This window comes from Triturus cristatus, chromosome 6, assembly GCF_964204655.1.
Source record: "Triturus cristatus chromosome 6, aTriCri1.1, whole genome shotgun sequence".
NCBI lineage: Eukaryota > Metazoa > Chordata > Amphibia > Caudata > Salamandridae > Triturus > Triturus cristatus.
The window spans coordinates 927,441,380-927,463,348 of NC_140589.1; the positions used below are offsets into that span (position 1 = coordinate 927,441,380).

A 21,969-nucleotide genomic window follows, 5' to 3' on the forward strand; every position below is an offset into this window, starting at 1 on the left:
GTTCTGTAAGGTGTGGTAAGGCAACAGCTTTAAGGGGCATCCTATTGGAGGTGCCGTGTTACATCCAAAGTTACATAAAATATTTTATCAGTATGTGGGGATGTTACATTCAAACTTAAATAAAACAACCTTTTATCAGTATGTGGGGACGTTACATTAAAACTTAAAACTACCTTTTATCAGTATGCGGGGACGTTACATTCAAACTTAAATAAAGCTACCTTGTTATCAGTATGTGGAGAGCACTCCACCATCAAAATATTGGCTGGTTCAATAGATCTCCTCATTCCATTCTTGCTGGTACAGCTACTGAGCAGTAATGGTTTTGACTGTAATTTTCAGGGAACCTCCTAATGTACATTTAGCTGAACAATGTAGAAGCCATCTAACACTTAATTCATGCAGTAGAGAACATAAGAGTATATGGTATGATGAGAAACTCTCTTGATCAGAAAATCACAACTGTGGTGGAAAATACAAACTTTTAACTCTCGGCTTCTATTGTTCAGGTACTAAACACTTGCGGACTCAAGTATTGTAATCTCCCCTAAGTTAGAGATTGCAAAGTTACAGCCTCCAGAAGCAATTAGCAAGGCTTCCTTCATTTGAAGAGATTGGGCCACATCTCCTAGCCTTAAAAGATTTTCACTGGTGTTCAGTGGAAGAGAGAATAAACTTCAGATTTCTGTGTACTGCCTTCCAAGCGCACGAGGTTCTTTGCTCCAAATATACATAAAGGTATTATTCCCACCCTGCATGCCCAGCCGTAGAATGAGATCAAGCAAGGCAGGCTACACTATAGAAGACAGTTTCTGCTGGAATAAGGGGGTCTATCTGGCTGTTTGGCACACTGCTATGGAGCTTCACATGTTCAAGAAAAATGTGCAGAAACAAAAAAGTATTTTCATAGAGGCTTTATCATCCTTCTTGAAGCTTCTACGCCTGCCCATCTTCCTGAGTGGCAGGACCCCAACGTGTGCAATGCCGCTATTCTTAAAGCTCGTAATTGAGTACCCTTCATTTAATCCCTTAGCCACTTCAGTCACATAACCGCCGAAGAAGGGGTGAGAGACAGTCAAGAACCACCTATCATTCTTCAGAAGCAATAGCAAGATTCTCCCATCACGGGCTGGCAATTATGTAAATGACCCTGTTTGTCTTTTAGAGGTTTGTTTTTTGGGACACACCATTGTTTGTGGTTTTTACAACAACCACACTTCGCATTGCTCATAAGGCATATGTTTATTCTATGTCAGTTCACACCTGTTCCTTCAAACACCTCTGCATCGACTGAGAGAGTGCAGGCAGGAGTTCGATGTTAACTCTACAGGAGTTAAGCAGCCAGGCCAATCTTGACAATTTCTTATCTTTGTGCAACATTTTTGTTCATTCAGCAGTGGATCAGTCAGCTAAAAATCTTTAAATACAGTCTTTACTAAGAAAAGAGGTCAGAGGCCGGGGGAACCACTTCCTCTGTGAACTATAGAGGAGTGAACTTTACAGTGCTGAGAAAAATTGCTTTTTTTATAGCATGGTATGCTCTTTCCAGATTCAGGAAGCTGGTGGGTTTGATAAAGCATGCATGGAGTGCACGTGCTGCCCTCATTACCTTTCTTTTTACCTCAGTGCTTTTTTTGTTACTTTGCAGATGTCGACAGCCATCACCAAGTCAAGGGACCACAATTTTTTCCCACAGTCTGACGTAGAAGCAGGCTCGCCTCTAGTTTAGTAAGTAATGTTTCACTTCAGTTAAATTTTAACTGTGGCAATGTTGTTATGCTCATTTCCCAGACACAGTAGTTTTTAGGGGCACAGCTTCATATTTTAAAGATTGGCTGTAGACTAGTGAATGCAGGAGTCAAGAATAGTTATCAACCTTTTTAGACATATAAGTGACAAATCAACAAAGGAATACATTGTAATTGTCATGTTACTCACATTGTTAGTAGATTATAACTGCAAGTAAGTGTGGTTAAAAATAAAGGCACTTGAGTAACTTGTAGTGTTCTATTTACTTTGTATTTATTTTGTAATTCTCATGATTTGTGCTTATTATGATTGGTCAGTACTTCTCATTTTCGGTCTTGTGTTTTCATTATTGTATTTCTACTAGTTATTTGTTCATTTCTTGAAACTCAATAAAAAATGATTTTAAGTACAAAAATAGAGGAACCCATAATTATAAGACAAAAATATATCTGCTGCAGTTGTTGATAGCTTCAACCCTGATGTGTGTGTGTGTGTATATATGTATATTTATATATATATATATATATATATATATATATATATATATCTCATGCTGGCGGTCGCCAGGAGGTAGTTATAGTTAGGACCTTGTTTCAATTCAAAAAGCGTTTTTTCTTTCATCGGTATTTTTGGTGCCGTTTGACGAATCTAAGCAACATTTTCAAAACTAATGGGGCGCTCAGGTCAGCTGCTGTCTTGAAAGTTTCGGGGTGATTAGTCAAGCGGGGCCGTGAAAAAAGGGGGGCCTAAAACGTGTTTTCTCCATGGTAATTTCCATAGGAAACTGATGACGCTGCTACAGCCCGAACTGCTAAACGTAATTTCACCAAATTTGGCAGAAAGGTAGCTCTTGGTCCAGAGTGCACTATTTTTATTAAATGATGTAAATCCATTCAGTAGTTTTTGAGAAAATTTAATATTTACAGATATACAACTAGGGACGTGGTAGATCCGCAAACCCTTCCGATCTTGTGCCTGAGATCTGATTGGCTGCCAACAATTCCAACCAGGAATGGTTGAACCGAGTCACAAGCAAAACGGAAACACGATAAAACGATAAAGAAGAAAAGGGGGCAGGGTAGAAACACCCTGACCCCCAGGCCCAAAAAAATGTAAATAAAAAAATTCAGCGCGATTCGCGCTAGGTGGGCGTCTTCTGCCGAATTTATTTTAACGAAGTACGGTCTCCCAAGCTTTGTTTAATCAGGGCCCTGGGTGGGCCAGGTCCCGGGGGCAATGCCAAAATATGCTGCTGGGGCCCCAGCAACCCCAAGGACTGCCACCTCCCCAGGGCCATACTGATTAAATGTGGGGGGTACGAGGCCCTCTCGCAGCCCCGGGGACCGCCACCTCCCTGGGGCTTTATTTATTTTTCAAATGCATGCAGGGAACTCCTGCCCCCACCCACGCAGCACTGGGGACCCCCACTTACCCGGGGTATACATAAATTAAGTGTGGGGTTCGTTGCGGTCCCCCAGCTCCCTGATGCTCTGTTTGAAAAAAAATGAAGTGTGGGGGGGCTCGAGCATCCCCACACAGCCCCAGGGACCACCAGCCCACCGGGGCATACATAAATTAAGTGCAGATGTCTGTTGCGGCCCCCCTGACCTGGGGACCACCACCTCCCCGGGGCTTTAAAAATGAGGACCCCCCTCCAGGAGTCCTCCAAGGCTCTGGGGACCGCCACCATCCAGGACCGGCTCCATCAATGTCCCGGGGTGCCCACCCCTAGGACATTGCAGTTTGCTATGGGTTGATAGGAGCACTGCTCCTGCCACCCCATAGCAAACAGTGTACTCGCTTTGAACAAGCGAGAGCACTTTGCTCTCACTTGTTCAAAGCGAGTACACTTTGCTTTTTACCCCCAGGGAGGTGCATTTTAGGGGGAACAACCTTTACAACGCAACTTTTACAACGCACTATACTTACAACGCATTTTTTACAACGCACAATCCATTACAACGCATGACATTACAACGCATGACACTACAACGCATTTTTAAAAACTACCTTTACAACGCATTCCATTACAACGCATACTACCATTACAACGCATACCATTACAACGCATAATATAGTAATTTTTACCCCTATACTATCCAACACTTACCCTACTGTTGCACCCCCTGGAGTTAGAATAGTAATTTTTACCCCTATACTATCCAACACTTACCCTACTGTTGCACCCCCTGGAGTTAGAATAGTAATTTTTAACCCTATACTATCCAACACTTACCCTACTGTTGCACCCCCTGGAGTTAGAATAGTAATTTTTACCCCTATACTATCCAACACTTACCCTACTGTTGCACCCCCTGGAGTTAGAATAGTAATTTTTACCCCTATACTATCCAACACTTACCCTACTGTTGCACCCCCTGGAGTTAGAATAGTAATTTTTACCCCTATACTATCCAACACTTACCCTACTGTTGCACCCCCTGGAGTTAGAATAGTAATTTTTACCCCTATACTATCCAACACTTACCCTACTGTTGAACCCCCTGGAGTTAGAATAGTAATTTTTACCCCTATACTATCCAACACTTACTCTACTGTTGCACCCCCTGGAGTTAGAATAGTAATTTTTACCCCTATACTATCCAACACTTACCCTACTGTTGCACCCCCTGGAGTTAGAATAGTAATTTTTACCCCTATACTATCCAACACTTACCCTACTGTTGCACCCCCTGGAGTTAGAATAGTAATTTTTAACCCTATACTATCCAACACTTACCCTACTGTTGCACCCCCTGGAGTTAGAATAGTAATTTTTACCCCTATACTATCTAATACTTACCTTAAATGCAATTTAATATTATGCGTTGTAATGGTATGCGTTGTAAAGGTAGTATGCGTTGTAATGGAAATGCGTTGTAAAGGTAGTTTTTAAAAATGCGTTGTAGTGTCCTGCGTTGTAATGTCATGCGTTGTAATGGATTGTGCGTTGTAAAAAATGCGTTGTAAGTGCATGCGTTGTAAAAGTGTGCGTTGTAACGACATACATCCGCATTTTATCAGCTCCCTGAGGGTAAAAATCAGTGCCTGCCCCTGCAGCAGGCAGGAACTCTCTGGGGCCTCGGGGGCCCTCAGGCTCCCCCCACCATCCCTTTAAAGATGGCTATGCCCTAGGGGGTTGGGTCCCCAGGGCCGAAAACGTCCCAATGAGGGGCCACTCTGCCCCCCTCCCTTTAAAAAAAAAAAAAGGCATGGAATCCTTCTGCCCTGGGAGATAGGACTCCTGGGGCCAAAATCGGCCTGTCGAGGGGGACCATGCAACCCCTCCTCCCTGAAAACAAAATTTAAAAAAAAATGCTAAAACCTCTGGGAATGGGGTCCCTTGGGCTAAAAATTACCTGAGAAGGGGGGCCACTCCACCCCTCTCCCCTAAAAAAAAAATCAATTAAGAAAAAAATTATTGGCCAGGCCACGGGGGATATGGGGTCCCTGGGGCTGAAATCGGCCTGCGGAAGGGGGGTCTCACGGCCCCCCTCCCTTTTATAAAAATAAGACTAGCAAAGGCCTAGCCCCGGGGGATGGGGATCCCTGGGCCGAAATCGGACTCGGGAGGGGGCAGCGCGCCCCCCTCCATGGGTACTTAAAATGAAAAATGGGTCTACCCCCGGGAGATGGGGTCCCCGGGGCCCAAAAGGGTCAGGGGAAGGGGGGGCCACACAGCCCCCTTCTTATAATAAAAAAAAAAGGAAGCCGGCAACTCACCGGAAGCCCACCCCCTTTCACCACTGCTCTGCATACGTGCCTCCTGGCGCGCTCTAGGTTGGGGGATAAAGTCCCCTTCGCTACTGAGGGTCCTTAGAGGCCAACTAGCTCACCTCTTACCACCAGTAAGCCCCACACAGTAGGATTGCTGAGAGGTGGTCGGAGGTCACGCCCCATTTCCCACCACTCCGCAAACACGCCTCTTGTGTCCTGAGGGCTTCAGGACTAAAGTGGACTTCATCGCCAAAGCAGAAGTGCACCAGGAGGCATGTTTTCAGAGTGGTATAGAAAGGGGGTGTGGCCTCTGACCAACTCTCAGCAATCCGGGCTTACTAGAGGTAACTGGAGGACTAATTGACCCCCAGGGACCCTCAAGAGGCAAAGGGACTTCATCCCCCAACCAAGAGCGTGCCAGGAGGCGCATTTGGAGAGTGGTGGAGAAAGGGGACGTGGCCTGCATCTACCTCTCCGCAATCCCACTGTGTGGGGCTTACTGGAGGTAACAGATAGACTAGTTGGCCCCCAAAAGTGATGGGGACTTCATCCCCCAACCAAGAGGACGCCAGGAGGCTCGTTCGCAGAGTGATGGAGAAAGGGGGTGTGGCCTGCTATCAGCACTCAGCAATCCTGCTGTGTGGGACGTACTGAAGGTAATAGGAGGGGTAGTTTGCCCCCAAGGACGTCCTTGGGGGCCAACTACCCCTCCTGTTACCTTGAGTAAGTCCCACACAGTGGGATTGCTAACAGGTCTTTGGAGACCTCACCCCCTCACTCCACAACTCTGCAAACATGCATCCTGGTGCACTACTAGTTGGGGTATGAAGACCACTTTACTCTTGAGGTACCTTGGGGGCCAAGACGCCGTCCTGGTACCTCCTGTAAGTCCTACGCAGTGGAATTCCTGACCGCTGGTCGGAGGCCCAGCCCCCTTTCCCCACCACTCAGCAACGTGACTACTAGTTAAACAAGCATTTGCAATCCAATAGGTTTAGCATTTGAGAGAGTTAAAGCTATTGGCGTTGTAAATGTAAACATTTTTTACTAATAGTTTGTGGAGTAGATGTACGTTGTGTGGAGTGGAATAATGTGGTAGGTTAAGTGAAATTATGTAGATAGAAAGTATGTGGTATTTAGCGGATAGGAATTATGTAGAGTGGGATTGTATGTTATGGAGAGTAATTATGTGGTATGGTAGTCTGTGTTGTGGAGTGGTTACCTCAGGTTTAGTCTTCCTCCTTTCCATAGAAGCTAAACTATAAACTCAGTGAGACACAAAAAAAGAAGCAACCACTGAGGAGCACTTCTGGACCTAGTTAGAGGCATGAGCAGGGCCACTGGAATTTTGCGACTGTGGCGACGCTGATGTTCGCATAGTTATACATTTAACAAATTTGCCATACAATACATCATTTGCCACATAATCTGCAGATTTGAACAAAAAACCTTGTTTCTGATGGATACATCTGCCAGTAGATTCCTCACCTTGTGAATATCCCCTGCGCCAGCAACATTCGGAAACTTTTGTAGCAGTCCACGCCGATGAGGTCGAAGACGACGTCACAGAGACACGGCTCCGCTCGCGACTCCGCTGACGTCACCGGCTCCATAAGAAGACCTCGTCGGCGTGATGACGTCAGTTCCCTTTTTTCCGCGCCGTCGACGCCAACGGATTTCGGGAATCTCTGTTGGTTGCTTCACTGTTACTTTGTGTTTCTTCTGGATTTCTCTGTTTCTCTTTCGAAAAAGATGTCGACAAAGAAATTAGGCTTCAAGCCCTGTCGTGAATGTGGCAAACACATGTCGATCACGGATCCACATGACGACTGTGTATGGTGTTTATCATCTGACCATGATGTGGATGGTTGTTCTTTCTGTCGCAAGATGAGCTCCAAGGCTCTAAAAGAAAGGGAGGCGTAACTCTTCATCGCTAGGATGAAAAAGGAGAAGAGAGGAAGAAGGAAGTCGAGGTCATGATCGAGGTCGGTGTCGAAGTCGACTTCGGGCATGCTTCACGATCCAAGAAGCACAAAAAGAAGAGGAGACATTCTTCTCGACATCACTCAGACAAGAGTTTGGCGCCGAAGTCACCAACTCAACGCCGAAAGGACTCTGTGTTTCCTTCACCCGTTCCGGATTCGCCTTCTGGTCCTTCTTCTCCAGTGGCTTCACCGGCTCCGGCTATATCTCCGGCTCCATCTCCGACGCCGGTTCCATCTCCGGCTCCATCTCCGGCTCCGTCTCTGGCCCCGGTTGAGGAACTTCAAGCACCGGGTGAGCCTGCGACGCCGCTTATTCCACCGTCGGCGCCGGTTGGCTCGAGTCCGGTGATGCCTGACCTGTACCCAGCGTTCCCTGGACCAGGTCAGGACCCCTCGCATTATTTAAATGCTATGTACAGGGTATTTTCGAGAGCCATGTACACCACTGGTGCACCTGCGGGTCCGATGGGTCCAATGGCCTTCAATTTGGGGGTGCCGCAAGTCTATCCGCAGGCCCCTTTCATGCCATTTTTTCCGGCGACGCCGTCTTGGCATCTACCGACGCCAAGGACGTCGACGCCGCTTCCTTCTTCACCGGCGCCGGCTCGACCTCGTTCGACGCCGGCTGCTCCTGCGAATCCACGTTCGACGGCGGCGCCGTCGGATTCGAACACGGCGCCGCCGACGCCGCTTGTACGGATCCGGTCCAGAAGGGAAGCTCAAAGGGTGATTGATGAGCGAAGGTACCTTCTGGAAGAAGCAGAAGAAGGAGAGCTGGTGGAGTCTGACGAGGTGTTTGAGGAGCTTAAAGAGGCTAGTGGATTGGATTTGTCTCCTGAGTGGGAAATTACTCCACCTTCCGATGAACCCTCGAAGGATGTGGCTCTATATCATGCAGTCATCAGGAAGGCTGCAGAACTGTTAGATCTTCAGTTGCCAACTACTGAATTCAAGTCAAATATTCTGACTGAAGTATTGCATTCTCCCACTGCAGTTTCGGAGCCGTTGTTGCCTTCTAATGAGGCCTTTATTGACCCTGTGTTGGAGGTGTGGCCTAAGCCTTTTTCTGCTCCTGCAGTCTCTAAGACAGTTGCTAGGAGGTATAGGGCAGCTGCAGGGGACCCTGAGTTCTTAACTTCTCATCCATCGCCTGAGAGCCTGGTGGTTCAGGCGGCTTGTTCAGGAAAATCCAAGGGTGCTTTTCCTCAGGTTCCGGGTGACAGAGAGGCTAAAACGTTAGATCAGTCGGCCAAAAAGGTATTTTCATCGGCCAGGATGGCACTTAAATCAACAAATGCCACTTGCCTCTTGGGGCGCTATATTCATGCGCTCATGGACTCTGCGAAGAAATTGCCACCAAAACTACCTGAGGAGGATAGGGTTGGCTTTAATGAGATCTTGACTGATGCCCAGGCAGCAGCACGTCAGGTGATTCAGAGTGGGCTGGACACGGCGGATTCAGTGGCAAGAGTCATGGGGTCTTCTGTTGCCACCAGGAGGGGTGCGTGGCTGAAGTCTTCCGAGTTTTCCCCGGATGTACAGTCGACTCTGTTGGACTTGCCATTTGATGGATGTGGTTTATTTGGCAAAAAGGCAGATGCTGCTCTTCAACGTTTTAAGGAGAGCAAGGCTATGGCTAAGTCTTTGGGCCTTCAATCCCAGTCAAGGGGGTTGTTTAAAAGATACAGAGGTTTCGGAAGGGCAACCTTTCGTTCCTACAGGCAGACCCAACAGCAGCAGCAGCAAGGCTCTTTGTCTAAAGGATGCAGAGGTAGAATCAGGGGCCGCTCATGTGGCCGTCAACTCTCCTCCTCTTCCTCTTCCTCTTCAGCCCCTCCTTCCACCGCAAAGCAGCCCTAGATCCGCCATTCTGGATCATGTTGGTCCTGTGGGGGGCCGGCTTACCCATTTTCTACAAGATTGGGAATCTGTAACTACAGATCTTTGGGTTCTAGATCTTGTAGAAAATGGGTATGCCCTTCCCTTTCGGGAATTCCCTCCAAATTACCCTCCTTGTCAAGGGGCTTGCTCAGAGAACCACCGTCTTCTCCTGCAGGGGGAAGTCCTGAAGTTGTTTCAGAAAGGTGCGATAGAGGTGGTTCCGGAGCAGGAGAGGGGTCAGGGATGCTACTCCCGGTATTTCCTGATTCCGAAGAAGGACGGCAGATTGCGTCCCATATTGGACCTCAGAATCTTGAATCTTTTTCTAAAGTAAGAGAAGTTCAAGATGCTCACCCTTGCTCAGGTTCTTCAAGCGCTGAATCAGGAGGACTGGATGGTGTCGATCGACTTGCAGGATGCGTATTTTCACATCCTCATCCTGAAGTCGCACAGGAAGTATCTCCGGTTTACGGTAGGGTCGCAACATTATCAGTTTGCGGTCCTTCCGTTTGGTCTTACTACTGCACCCCTAGTCTTCACGAAGGTGATGACAGTGGTGGCAGACCATCTCAGAAGGTCGGGGATCTCAGTTTTGCCCTATCTGGATGACTGGCTGATCAAAGCGGAGTCGAAAGAGAAGGTGCTGCGTCATCTGCACGATACTGCTCATCTGTTGTTCAAATTGGGTTTCTCGATAAACGTGCCCAAATCTCACCTGGTGCCCTCTTAGCGCAACCTGTTCATAGGTGCGGTACTGGACACTACTGTGTGTCGAGCATTCCCTCCTCCTCAAAGGATTCTCGACATACAGGAAATGATTCCTTTGTTTTACAATGGAGCGGTCGTTCCAGTTCTGAAGGTCCTTCGCCTGCTCGGTCTGTTTGCTTCCTGCATTCTGTTGGTCAACCATGCACGCTGGCACATGAGGGCGCTCCAGTGGTGCCTCCGCAGGCAGTGGTATCAGCACAAAGGAGATCTCAGGGAGTCTGTGAGGATCTTCAGAGAAGCTGCGGCGGATCTGTCTTGTTGGAGCGTGGAGGGCAATCTGTCTCAAGGAAAGCCCTTTCATCTACCTCCATCGGTGGCCACAGTGATTACGGATGCATCCACTTTAGGGTGGGGTGCTCATCTGGGGGATCTAGAGATCAAGGGTCTTTGGTCTCCAGAGGAAAGGTTGCTTCACATCAACCTTCTGGAATTGCAGGCGATTCGTTTAGCACTCTAGGCCTTCCTCCCTTCACTTTGCGGTCAGTCTGTTCAAGTCCTGACGGACAACACTACTCCGATATGGTATGTCAACAAACAGGGAGGAGTGGGGTCTCTTTGTCTCTGCAGAGAGGCCCTGCGTCTATGGTCCTGGGCTCAGGATCATCAGATTTGTCTGATTGCAAATCATCTGGCCGGAGTGCTGAACGTGCGTGCAGACAGTCTCAGTCGGCAGTTCTCCGCCGACCACGAGTGGAGGCTCCATCCGGAGGTGGTTCGTCACGTCTTTCGAATGTGGGGAACTCCTCGGGTGGACCTGTTCGCCACTCACAAGAATGCTCACTGCCCGTCATTCTGCAGTCTCCAGTATCCGATGCAGGGAGCGTTGGGGGACGCGTTTCAGTTGAGTTGGAGCTCACGACTCCTTGATGCGTTTCCTCCCATACCCTTGATTCCTCGGGTTCTGAGGAAGATTCGCCAAGACCGGGCCCAAGTCATATTGATCGCCCCGGATTGGCCAAGAAGGGTGTGGTACACAGATCTTCTCCACCTCTCCTCGTGCCCTCTGCTCCGTCTCCCTCTGAGGGCAGACCTCCTCTCGCAATCGGAGAGGCAGGTTCTACACCCCCACCTCCAGAGCTTACACCTTCATGCCTGGAGATTGAACGGGGCAACCTGAACTCTTTTTCTCTCCCACCTGATGTGGTAGATGTAATTTTGTCTGCCAGACGTCATTCCACCAAATCTATCTATTCCTATAGGTGGTCTAAATTTGTTCTCTGGTGTGGAAGAGGTCAATTGATCCTTTGAAGGCTCGTTTATCTGACATTCTGCAGTTTGCCCTTTCTCTTGCTCAGCAAGGCTTTGCTGTGGCCACTGTAAAGGGATACTTACCGGCATTCCTTTGCTTGCCCGATCAGGCGTCATTATTCAAATCACCTATTGTTCTTCGTTTTCTTAAGGGCCTCACAAACAGGTTTCCTCCTACTCCCTTTATTGTGCCTCAATGGGACTTAAACCTTGTCTTGACTTATCTTATGGGTTCTCCCTTCAAGCCCTTGCACAAGTGTCCCTTGAGACTTGTCTTTTAAGACGGTTTTTCTCATTGCAATCACCTCGGCAAGGAGGGTAAGTGAGCTTCAAGCTCTAAGTTCAAAACCCCCGTTCTTGACCATTCATGCTGAAAGAATGGTACTCAGGACCAGGGTTGCATTTCTGCCTAAGGTGGTAACTCCCTTCCATCTGGGGCAGTCCATTACCCTTCCTACCTTCTGTCCTCCCTCTCACCCTTCCAAGGAGGAGGAGAGACTTCACCGCTTGGACCCTAAGAGGGCGGTGAGCTCTATCTGGCTAGGACTAAAGACTTCAGAGTTGATGACCAGCTCTTCGTGGGCTTTGTTGGCTGCAGGAAAGGTCGAGCGGTGCACAAGCGCACCCTTTCCAGATGGATTGTCTTGTGCATCAAGATATGCTACTCTTTGGAACCTCCAGAGGGTTTAAGGGCTCATTCCACTAGAGCAAAGTCTTCCACTTCTGCTTTGTCTAGGGGCGTTCCTGTGGAGGACATTTGTAGGGCGGCAACTTGGGCCTCCCTCCACACCTTCGCAAAACATTATTGCTTGGACACCGAGGTGAGGAGGGACGGACACTTTGCTCGTTCCGTCCTTCAGGACTTTCTGGTATAGAAGGGTGGACACCCTCCTCCGGGAGTTGGGACTGCTGTGGGAATCTATTCACAAGGTGAGGAATCCACTGGCAGATGTATCCATCAGAAGAACAAGTTACTTACCTTCGTTAACGCTTTTTCTGGCGGATACAGTATCTGCCTGTGGATTCCTCACTGACCCACCCGCCTCCCCGTTGTCCACCCTTGTATACCTTCAGTATATGATGGTGTTTCAAAATGTATTTGTTACTATCAAAGGCAGTGTGTTATTTATTTTGCCTTTCTATTTATTCTCCACACTGTGTGTGTTGCATTGTATATTATGTACTGTGTATACTGTGTATATATTGCTGTCAGTCCGTCCATGTGCCTCGAAGGCACGGAAAAAAGGGCGGAACTGGCGTCATCACGCCGACGAGGCCTTCTTATGGAGCCGGTGACGTCAGCAGAGTCGCGAACGGAGCCGTGTCTCTGTGATGTCGTCTTTGACCTCATCGACGTGGACTGCTACAAAAGTTTCCGAATGTTGCTGGCGCAGGGGATATTCACAAGGTGAGGAATCCACAGGCAGATACTGTATCCACCAGAAAAACCATTACCGAAGGTAAATAACTTGTTCGTCTAGCTCAAACAATATAAAAAATGAAGCGACACGTGTTACAGTGTGGTAGAAGGCCCTTTACAAAGCTGAAATGGTCACCTGTTTCTTATTACTAAATGTGAGTGTTAAATTGGCAGTAATGGTGCGAAAACCACCCTTGCTTCTTTCTGCGCCTCTGTCTCTTTCTGAACCTCTCTTGCCTCTTTCTGCATATCTATTGCTTCTTTCTGCACCTTTCTTCCTCTTTCTGCACTTCTCTTGTCTCTTTCTGCACTTCTCATGCTTCTTTCTGTTCCTTACTTCCTCTTTCTGCACTTCTCTTGCCTCTTTCTGCACATCTCTTTCTCTTTCTGCAACTCCCTTATTTCTGCACCTCTTGCCTCTTTCTTCTGCACCTTCCTTTCCTCTTTCTGCACTTTTTGTGCCTCTTTCTGCACCTTTCTTCCTCTTTTTGTACCTCTCTTGCCTCTTTCTGCACCTCTCTTGCTTCTTTCTGCACCTCTCTTGCCTCTTTCTGCACCTCACTCTCTTCTTTCTGCACCTCACTCTCTTCTTTCTGCACCTCTCTTGCTTCTTCCCACACCTCTCTTGCTTCTTTCTCCAACTCTCTTGGCTCTTTCTGCACCTTTCTTCCTCTTTCAGCATTTCTCTTGCTTCTTTCTGCACTCCTCCTACTTCTTTCTGTGCCTTTCTTCCTCTTTCTGTGCCTCTCCTGCTTCTTTCTGCACCTCTCTTGCCTTTTTCTACACCTTTTGTGCTTCTTTCTGCATCTTTCTTCCACGGTCTGCACTTTTCTTCATCTTTCAGCACCTCTCTTGCCTCTTTCTGCACTTCTCTTGCTTCTTTCTGTGCCTTTCTTTCCCTTATTGCACCTCTTTTGCTTCTTTCTGCACTTCTCTTACTTCTGTCTGCCCCTTTCTTCCTCTTTCTGCACCTCTCTTGCTTTTTTCTGCACCTTTCTTGCTTCTTTCTACACCTCTCTTTCCTCTCTGCACCTTTCTTCCTCTTTATGCACATTTCTTCCTCTTTTTGCACCTCACTTGACTCTTTCTGCACTTTTCTTGCTTCTTTCTGCACTTCTCTTCCTTCTTTCTGCACCTTTCTTCCTCTTTCTGCACCTCTCTTGCTTCTTTCTGTACCTTTGTTGCTTCTTTCTGCATCTATCTTGCCTCTTTCTGTGCCTTTCGTCCTCTTTCTGTGCCTTTCTTCTTCTTTCTGCTGGGAAATAGCCATCACATTGCATGCGTTACAACGCATGTGATTACAACACCGTCATTACAACGACCACGTTCCTATATCGCAGTACTATTACAACGCAAGTTGTTACAACGACATGCTCTAGGGGGCACTCTAAACTAAGGAATAGTATAATTTACTATTCCAACACCGTTCCTACTGTTGCACTCACTGGAGTTGGAATAGTAAATTATACTATTCCTAAGTCCAGCATGCCCCCGTAGAGCAAGTCGTTATAACGACTTGCGTTGTATTGGTTCTACGATGTAACAACGCGGTCGTTGTAACAACCGCATTGTAATCGCATGCGTTGTAAACGCATGCGATGTAAACGCCTTTATTCCTTTCTGTTCCTTTCTTCCTCTTTATGCACCTCGCTTGCCTCTTTCTCACCTCACTTGCCTCTTTCTCGCCTCACTTGCCTCTTTCTGCACTTTTCCTGCTCTTTCTGCACCTCTCTTGCTTCTTTCTGTACCTCTCTTGCTTCTTTCTGTACCTCTCTTGCCTCTTTATGTGCCTTTCTCCCTCTTTCTGCACCTTTCTTCCTCTTTCTGTTGGGGAAACAGCCATTACATTGCATTCGTTACAATGCTTGCGATTACAACAAGGTTGTTACAACGACCGCGTTGTTACATTGCAGTACCGTTCCAGCGCAAGTTGTTCCAACAACTTGCTCTAGGGGGCGCTCTAAACTAAGGAATTGTATAATTTATTATTCCAACACCTTCCCTACTGTTGCACACACTGGAGTTGGAATAGTAAATTATACTATTCCTAAGTTCAGCGCCCCCCCTAGAGCAAGTCTTTGTAACGACTTGCGTTGTAATGGTACTGCGATGTAACAATGCAGTCGTTATAACAACCGCATTGGATTCGCATGCTTTGTAAACGCATGCAGTGTAAATGCCTATATTCCTTTCTGCTCATTTATTTTTCCTTCTGCGCCTCTCTTGCCTATTTCTGCACCTCTCTTCCCTCTTTCTTCACCTATCTTGCCTCTTTCTGCACTTCTCTTGCTTCTTTCTCCACCTCTCTTGCTTCTTTCTCCGCCTCTCGTGCCTCTTTCTGTACCACTCTTGCCTCTTTCTGCACTTCTCTTGTTTCTTTCAGTGCCTTTCTTCCTCTTTCTGCACCCCTATTGCCTCTTTCTGCACCTCTCTTTCCTCTTTCCTCTTTCTGTGCCTTTCTTCCGCTTTCTGCACATCTCTGGCCTCTTTCTGTACTTCCCTTGCCTCTTTCTCTACCTCTCTTGCCTCCTTCTGCACCTCTCTTGCCTCTTTCGGCACCTCTCTTCTTTCTGTGCCAATCTGCACCTTTCTGCCTCGTTATGCACCTTTCTTCTTCTTTCTGCACCTTTCTTCCTCTTTCTGCACCTCTCTTGTCTCTTTCTGCACCTTTCTTGCCTCTTTCTGCGCCTCTTGCTTCTTTCTGAGCCTTTCTTCTTTTTTTGTACCTTTCTGCCTCGTTCTGTATCTTTCTTTCTTTTTCTGCACCTCTTTCTGTACCTCTTTCCTCTTTCTGTACATCCCTTGCTTCTTTCTGCACTTCTATTGCCTATTTCTGTACCTCTCTTGCCTCTTTCTGCACCTCTCTTGCTTCTTTCTGTACCTTTCTTCCTCTTTCTGCAACTATGTTGCCTCTTTCTGCACCTCTCTTGCCTCTTTCTGCACCTTTCCTCCTCTTTCTGCACCTCTCTTGCCTCTTTCTGCACCTCCCTTGCCTCTTTTTGCACATGTCTTACCTATGTAGGTTTAGTTAGAAATTCGCATTTACCCCAATATAACCTTTCATACACCCACTCCAAATTTCAGACTACCATTCTTGAAACCATTGGCGCACCAATACTAGTACGTACATACCTACTCACTGATTCATAGGTCTACATATACATCCACTCACCCATACAGGCAAGAGAAGTGCAGAAAGAGGCACTTGAGGTGCAGAAAGACACAAGAGAGGTGCAGAAAGAAGCAAAGGCAGTGCAGAAAGTATAAGTGATTTGCGGAAGTGATTTGCAGAAAGAGGCAAGAGAACTGCAGAAAAGGAAAGACATATGCAGAAAGAAGCACCAGAAATGCAGAAAGAGGCAAGAGGCGCAGAAGGAAGCAAGAGTGGCTTGCACACCATTGGTACCAATTTAACACCCAAATTTAGCAATAAGTTCTAGGTTTGCAAAGGGCCTTCCACCACGCTATAACACTTGTCACTGCATTTTTGGTAACGTTTGAGCTAGAAACAAGGCTTTTTTGTTCCAATCTGCAGATTAGGAAGCAGATGATGGATTATGTGGCTAATACGGAAAATGTATAATTGTGCGAAAGTCGGTGCAGCCAGTCGCATATTTCCAGTGGCCCTGCTCACACCTCTGACTAGGTCCACAAGTGCTCTTCAGTGATTCCTTCTTTTTTTGTCTCACTGAGTTCATAGTTGAGCTTCTATGGAAAGGAGGAAGACTAAACTTGAGGTTACCACTCCACAACAAAGACTACCATACCACATAATTACTCTCTTTAAAACATAATCCCACTCTACATAATTCCTACACACTAAATACCACATACTTTCTATCCACATAATTTCACTGCTCAATTTACCACATAATTCCATAACACACAATGTACATCCACTCCATTCCCAAAAACATTAGTAAAAACCTTTTACATTTACAACGCTAATAGCTCTAACTCTCACAAATGCGAAACCTATTGTATTGCAAACACTTCTTTAACTAGTAGACGTGTTTGCAGAGTGGTGGCGAAAGGGTGCTGGGCCTCCGACCAGTGCTCAGGAATTCCGGGGGATGAATTCCACTTGTGTCCTGAGGTCCTCAGGAAACAAGAGGACCTCATTGCCCCACCAGCAGTGTGCCAAGAGGCACGTTTGCAGACTGGTGTAAAAGGGGGCATGGCCTTGGACGACCTCTCTGCAATCCGGCTTTTTGGCGCTTACTGGAGGAACCTGGTGGGCTAGTTGGCCCCCAGGGACCCTCAGTAATCAAGGGGACTTAATCCCCCAATTCAAAACGCGCCAGGAGGCGCGTTTGCACAGTGGTCCATGGAGGGAGCGGGGCATAAATTGCGCCAAGGACATAGATGTCAATAAATTGGTTCATGTGTTGGGGCAAGTCTTGGGTCGTAGGGTAAAAGACAAAACAACCCAATCCCATTGTGTGTGATGTTGGAATAAGGAACGTCCTATATTTTTTAATTTGAGTCACTGGTAGATGAATGTCTGGGATTCTTCATCTGTTGAGTTCCCCCATATGGTATTTCATAATTCAGCCCAACTTTATGGGTGGATAATCTGAAAATACACTTTTGCTCCTTTCAAAAGAGCGTTTCTGGTGTAATGGTTACACATCTTAGTCGTGATTCTTTTGCTCCTGATATGGCTACGGTGTTCGGTAATTCGTACCTTAACAGCTCGCGTGGTCATCGCTATATATCTGAGTTGGCTGGGACAAGTACTCAAGTATATGCAATTCCGAGTATTACAGTTGGTATGTTTTTGTTGGGTCCATATTAGGGTGTCAGTCAGTTGGACCTTCTTTGTTGGCTGTGTTAAGGGACAGATGTTGCACTGGCTGCACGGATAATGTCTAACCATAGGGGGCAAATTCCAAAGTGGTCTCTGCACAGGAGGTGTGTATGTTTTCGGCCATGTATTAATAAGCTTGTCTGTCAGGTTTTCTGTTCTTTTGAATGCAAATCTAGGTGGCTTGAATGTTAGCTTGCCTGTTTGTAGGATTTTCCAGTGTTTCTTAATGACCTTTTTGATGAAGCTGGACTCTGGAGTGCATGTGGTAACACATGTCAAATCATCTAACTGAGGTTTTTCTCGTGGTTCTAGGTCGGATTCTCTGTTGTTATTGCATGCTCGCTTTTGCACAGTTTTGATATGTCTGGGTGGTTACTCGCGTCTAGCAAGATGTGTCGCCAGGTCATTGGCTTGTTCTTTATAGTCACTTTTGTTACTGCAGTTCCGGCATAAGCGCAGAAATTGACCAAAAGGAAGGTTCTCCTGTAGGGCCGTCGTATGGTGGCTGTTGAACAGAAGTAGACAATGGCTGTTAGTAGTTTTTTAAAATGTTTTTGGGGCTGATTCACAGAAGTAATCTGAGATAAACTCCTAAACTTACTACTTTTGGTATTCACAGAAGGCATTTAGTAGTAGTAAAGTTAGGACGCCTAACTTTACTACTACTAAACTGAGACAAAATCCTAACTTTATGACTTTCGGTATCCACAAAAGGCATTTAGTAGTATTAAAGTTAGGAGTCCTAACTTTATTATTACTAAATGCCTTCTGTGAATACCAAAAGTAATAAGTTTAGGATTTTATCTCAGATTAGTTCTGTGAATCAGCCCCAGTGTGTTTAGTTCTCCATCAGAAAGATTGCTAAGTAGGTCGAGGAATGGGAGTTCCTCCTTAGAAACATTAGCACTGAATTTTAGGCATGGGTTAAGATTGTTAATCCATCCTATAAAAAGGGTAATTGTGTCCTTGATCCCTTGCCAAAAAATCTGTATTGTCGATGTCACAACACCACGTCACAATATTCCTCTTGTATGGGTTAGTGGGGGACATGAATTGTTTTTCTTCAAAGTATGACATGTACTGGCATGCCAGACTTTGGGCGAAGGTGCTGCCCATTAAGGTCCCCTGGGTTTGGTGGAACAGAAGGTCTCCAAACTAAAAGAAGTTTTCAGTTGGGGCTAATGTTGCACCTTCCATTACGAAGCTTATTGGTGTTGGGGATGTCCGATTTCCTGACCTTAGAATCTCTTTGGCTACCTTGAGTATGGCCCTCTGGGGTATATTTGTGTATAGGGCTTGTGAAAAGTTGGCCTGGTATATGCTGTCCACTAGTTATACTGAGCACCTTGCACCAGTCCAAACAACCCTTATTGATGATTAGGTTTAAGACAACCTTTATCGAAAGCCATCCTAGTGGTAGCTATTGAGAGCAGCCTTCAGGCTAAGTCTCGAAGGAATATAAAGCAGCTCGGTTTACCAGATTATAATCTCTTGAATGACCAAATGAAAGGAAAACCACACAAGGTATATATATAAAATATATGTATTTATTACTAAACACACTTTGAGATTAGAGAGCCAGGCACACAATATTACAGTTCTAAAACGACAGTAAATAGCACAATATACAATGGGCCCCAGGGGGAGACCAAACCATATATTAAGAAAGTGGTATAAGAACCACTTGACTAGACAGTGCCTAGAGCACGTAGAATCGCTGGGACCCCATGGAACCACCCAAGGTAGTGACACAGGGGACCCACGGGGGACGCGTGCAGTGTGAGAACACAGCCGCGAGCTCCGTACAATCCTATGGGAAAGTCGCGGTTGGAATTTTAAAGATTAAGGACACTTAGGAGAGGACTTGGAGCAAACCCTTTTAGACTTAGAAGGTTCTAAGGCCAGCACCCACGTGAGCACCGGAGTACTCGTGTTACCTAACCCAGGGAAGCCGGGTGCATAGATGTCGTTTCATCGTTTCCAATGGAGAGTTGCTTCAAAGTGCTGCTGCCGTGGAAAGGAAAAGTGTCCGGTGTGATCCAAGCCTGGATCAAAGATGAGACGAACCTGAAAGCAGAGGGGACAGAGTCTGGGTCACTTGCCAGTGACCAGGGGCACGATAGACGAATGCCCACCGATGTCGGGTGTTTCAGGTGCAATGAGGTGAAGCTTGACTCAACTGCCACGGGGACCAGGAGGCGTCGACGACGACCACAGTCTGCAGGCGAGCTATCCCACGGAGGATGTCGAGTGCTGGGGGGGTCGGTGTCCGGATTGGAGTCCAACAAGCCTTGGCAACGGCAACCTACGCGGTGAGGGTAAATCGGCTTCGATGTGGACCAGCAAAGTCCTGTGGACTCCCCAAGCAATGGAGAGTCAGGGCACGTCTGGAGCAACCAGGTAAGCCCGTTGAAAGTTAAAGTACCCTTCTCAGGGACCCACAAGTCGACGGACAAGGGATCGCTAAGGGACCTCGAGAGGAAACACTAAATACCAGCCCACGGGACACTCGAGGAGTGTAGGCCAGTAATCTTCGGTGGAATCACTGCTCGGGGTCTGGACTACAAGTAGCCCAAAGCACAGCCTCAGGGATCGCCAAGATGCATATGATGCTGCAAATGTGCACGGTGTCCAGGGGTTTGGGTTGCACGGTCCCCACGAGGACTTTGCATCTCAGGTTTTCTGAGAGCACGGATCGGCCTCGGGGAAGCTTGGTAACCCACCTCCTGTGTTGCAAAGTATTCGGAGTCCTTCAGGAGCTGTGTAGTTGCAAACCGGACAGATGCGTCTTTGGTGCCTGCCTTGCCGGGGAGTAACTCCTTTACTCCAAGGGAGATTCTTCGGTCATCCAACGTTGTGTAGATAATAGAAGTTCTGGGATTCTGTACCAGAGTTTCTTCCAGGTAAATCTAAAGTCCTGTAGCCAGGGGTTCCTACTTTATACCTAAGGAAGGGGTAGGACAAACTCTGGGGATCCACCTATCGGAGGGTCAGGACAGAGGGGTGGCTACACCCATATCCTTTGTCCAGTTTCGCGCCAGAGCAGGGGCTGGTAGCCCCTGCAACCGGTTTGAGCTGGACTATGCACAGGGACACCAAATTTGCCCCCAGTGCACACATTAAAGCACTCTTGCAGTGCACCCACCCAGCCCCAATACACTAAAGCCTGTCTGGGAGGTGGTTACACCTCCCTGTGACAGGAAACCTATTGTCCAGCCGTCCCCTGCCGGAGTTTCGTTCAGCAGCAGGACGGCAGACTCGTGTCTGTGGCTGGTAGCATCCATTTCGTGATGCCAGGGCTTGCAAAGCTGGTACTGGGTGTACCGGTGCTGTCATGTTTCTCCCTCTAGTAGGGTGGAATCATACCTCCCACACCAGTTACTTGTGTGGAGGTACGATTCCAAGGTATTTGACACCAAACACGACATGTTTCAGTGCAGCCATTCCAAAGTTAGCATTTACCGCGAGGTTATAATGCACTTAAGAGTATATTGTTTGGCTGCATCACAAACTACCCCGGAATAAAGGTTCCGAAGGCTGCGGAGGGGCTCTGCTCTTGCATGGGCACCCTCTCACATAAAACCCTGCACCCTGCCTTCAGGATTGATGAGGCCTGCCATAGGGGTGACTGATAGGTTTATATGTGCAGTGATATGGATAGATATAGGGAACCTATATCTAAGTAAGGGGTGCATACAACACCTTACACAGGCTTCTGTAGCAGACCTGTTGTGTTATTTTAAATGGTCTCCCAGGGGTGGCATAATACATGCTGCAGCCCCAGAGAGGCCTTTGGGGTACCTATGCACTAGGTACATAGTATACCATAATCTAGGGACTTATAAGGGAACCCCAGAATCCAATCTTAGGTGTACCTAAAGTACATGCAATCAATTTAGAGAGGAAGCAGCTAGGCTGGGGCCCTGGATAGCATGGTCCCAGCCAGACTAAAGTCGAAAAACAGTGAAACATCAGCAAAAAGTGGGGGTAACCATAAGAAGCTGATCCTACTCTCCTACAGGGCTTATACGTCGAGGGTGGCTAGGAAATCAATTTGTAGTCTCTCAGCATTGGTCAGTATGATTAAGTTCAGTATGTCTCTTGTATCTTGAACAAAAGATGGATTTTTTTGGGCCAAAGGTTTAAGGAAATTATCACAAACATTCGATAGAGGTTCCAATAAGGAGTCTAACCCTGAAACCATGGGTCTTCCTGGTGGAGAGAGAGTGCCTTTATGAATTTTAGGAAGGGTGTAGAAATAAGGAACTTTTGGGGTTTTATTGATCAAGAACTTAGCCTCGTTCATTGAAAGCCACCCCTGACTCAATGCAGAAGTGACTATGCTGCTGATATTTGTCTTCAGGCAGGCTGTGGGGTCTTCTGTTATTGGG

General features: G+C 47.0%; 1 protein-coding gene across 2 annotated transcripts in view; it reads left to right on the forward strand.

The window, feature by feature from the left end:
* Window positions 1-21,969, forward strand: part of AHI1 (Abelson helper integration site 1) — a 971,238-nt gene that overhangs the window by 878,476 nt on the left and 70,793 nt on the right. For both annotated transcript variants that reach the window (XM_085611599.1, XM_085611600.1), the window contains one exon: window positions 1,649-1,728. In XM_085611599.1, coding sequence (XP_085467725.1) covers window positions 1,649-1,728 — 80 coding nt within the window. The remainder of the gene's footprint in view (window positions 1-1,648; window positions 1,729-21,969) is intronic.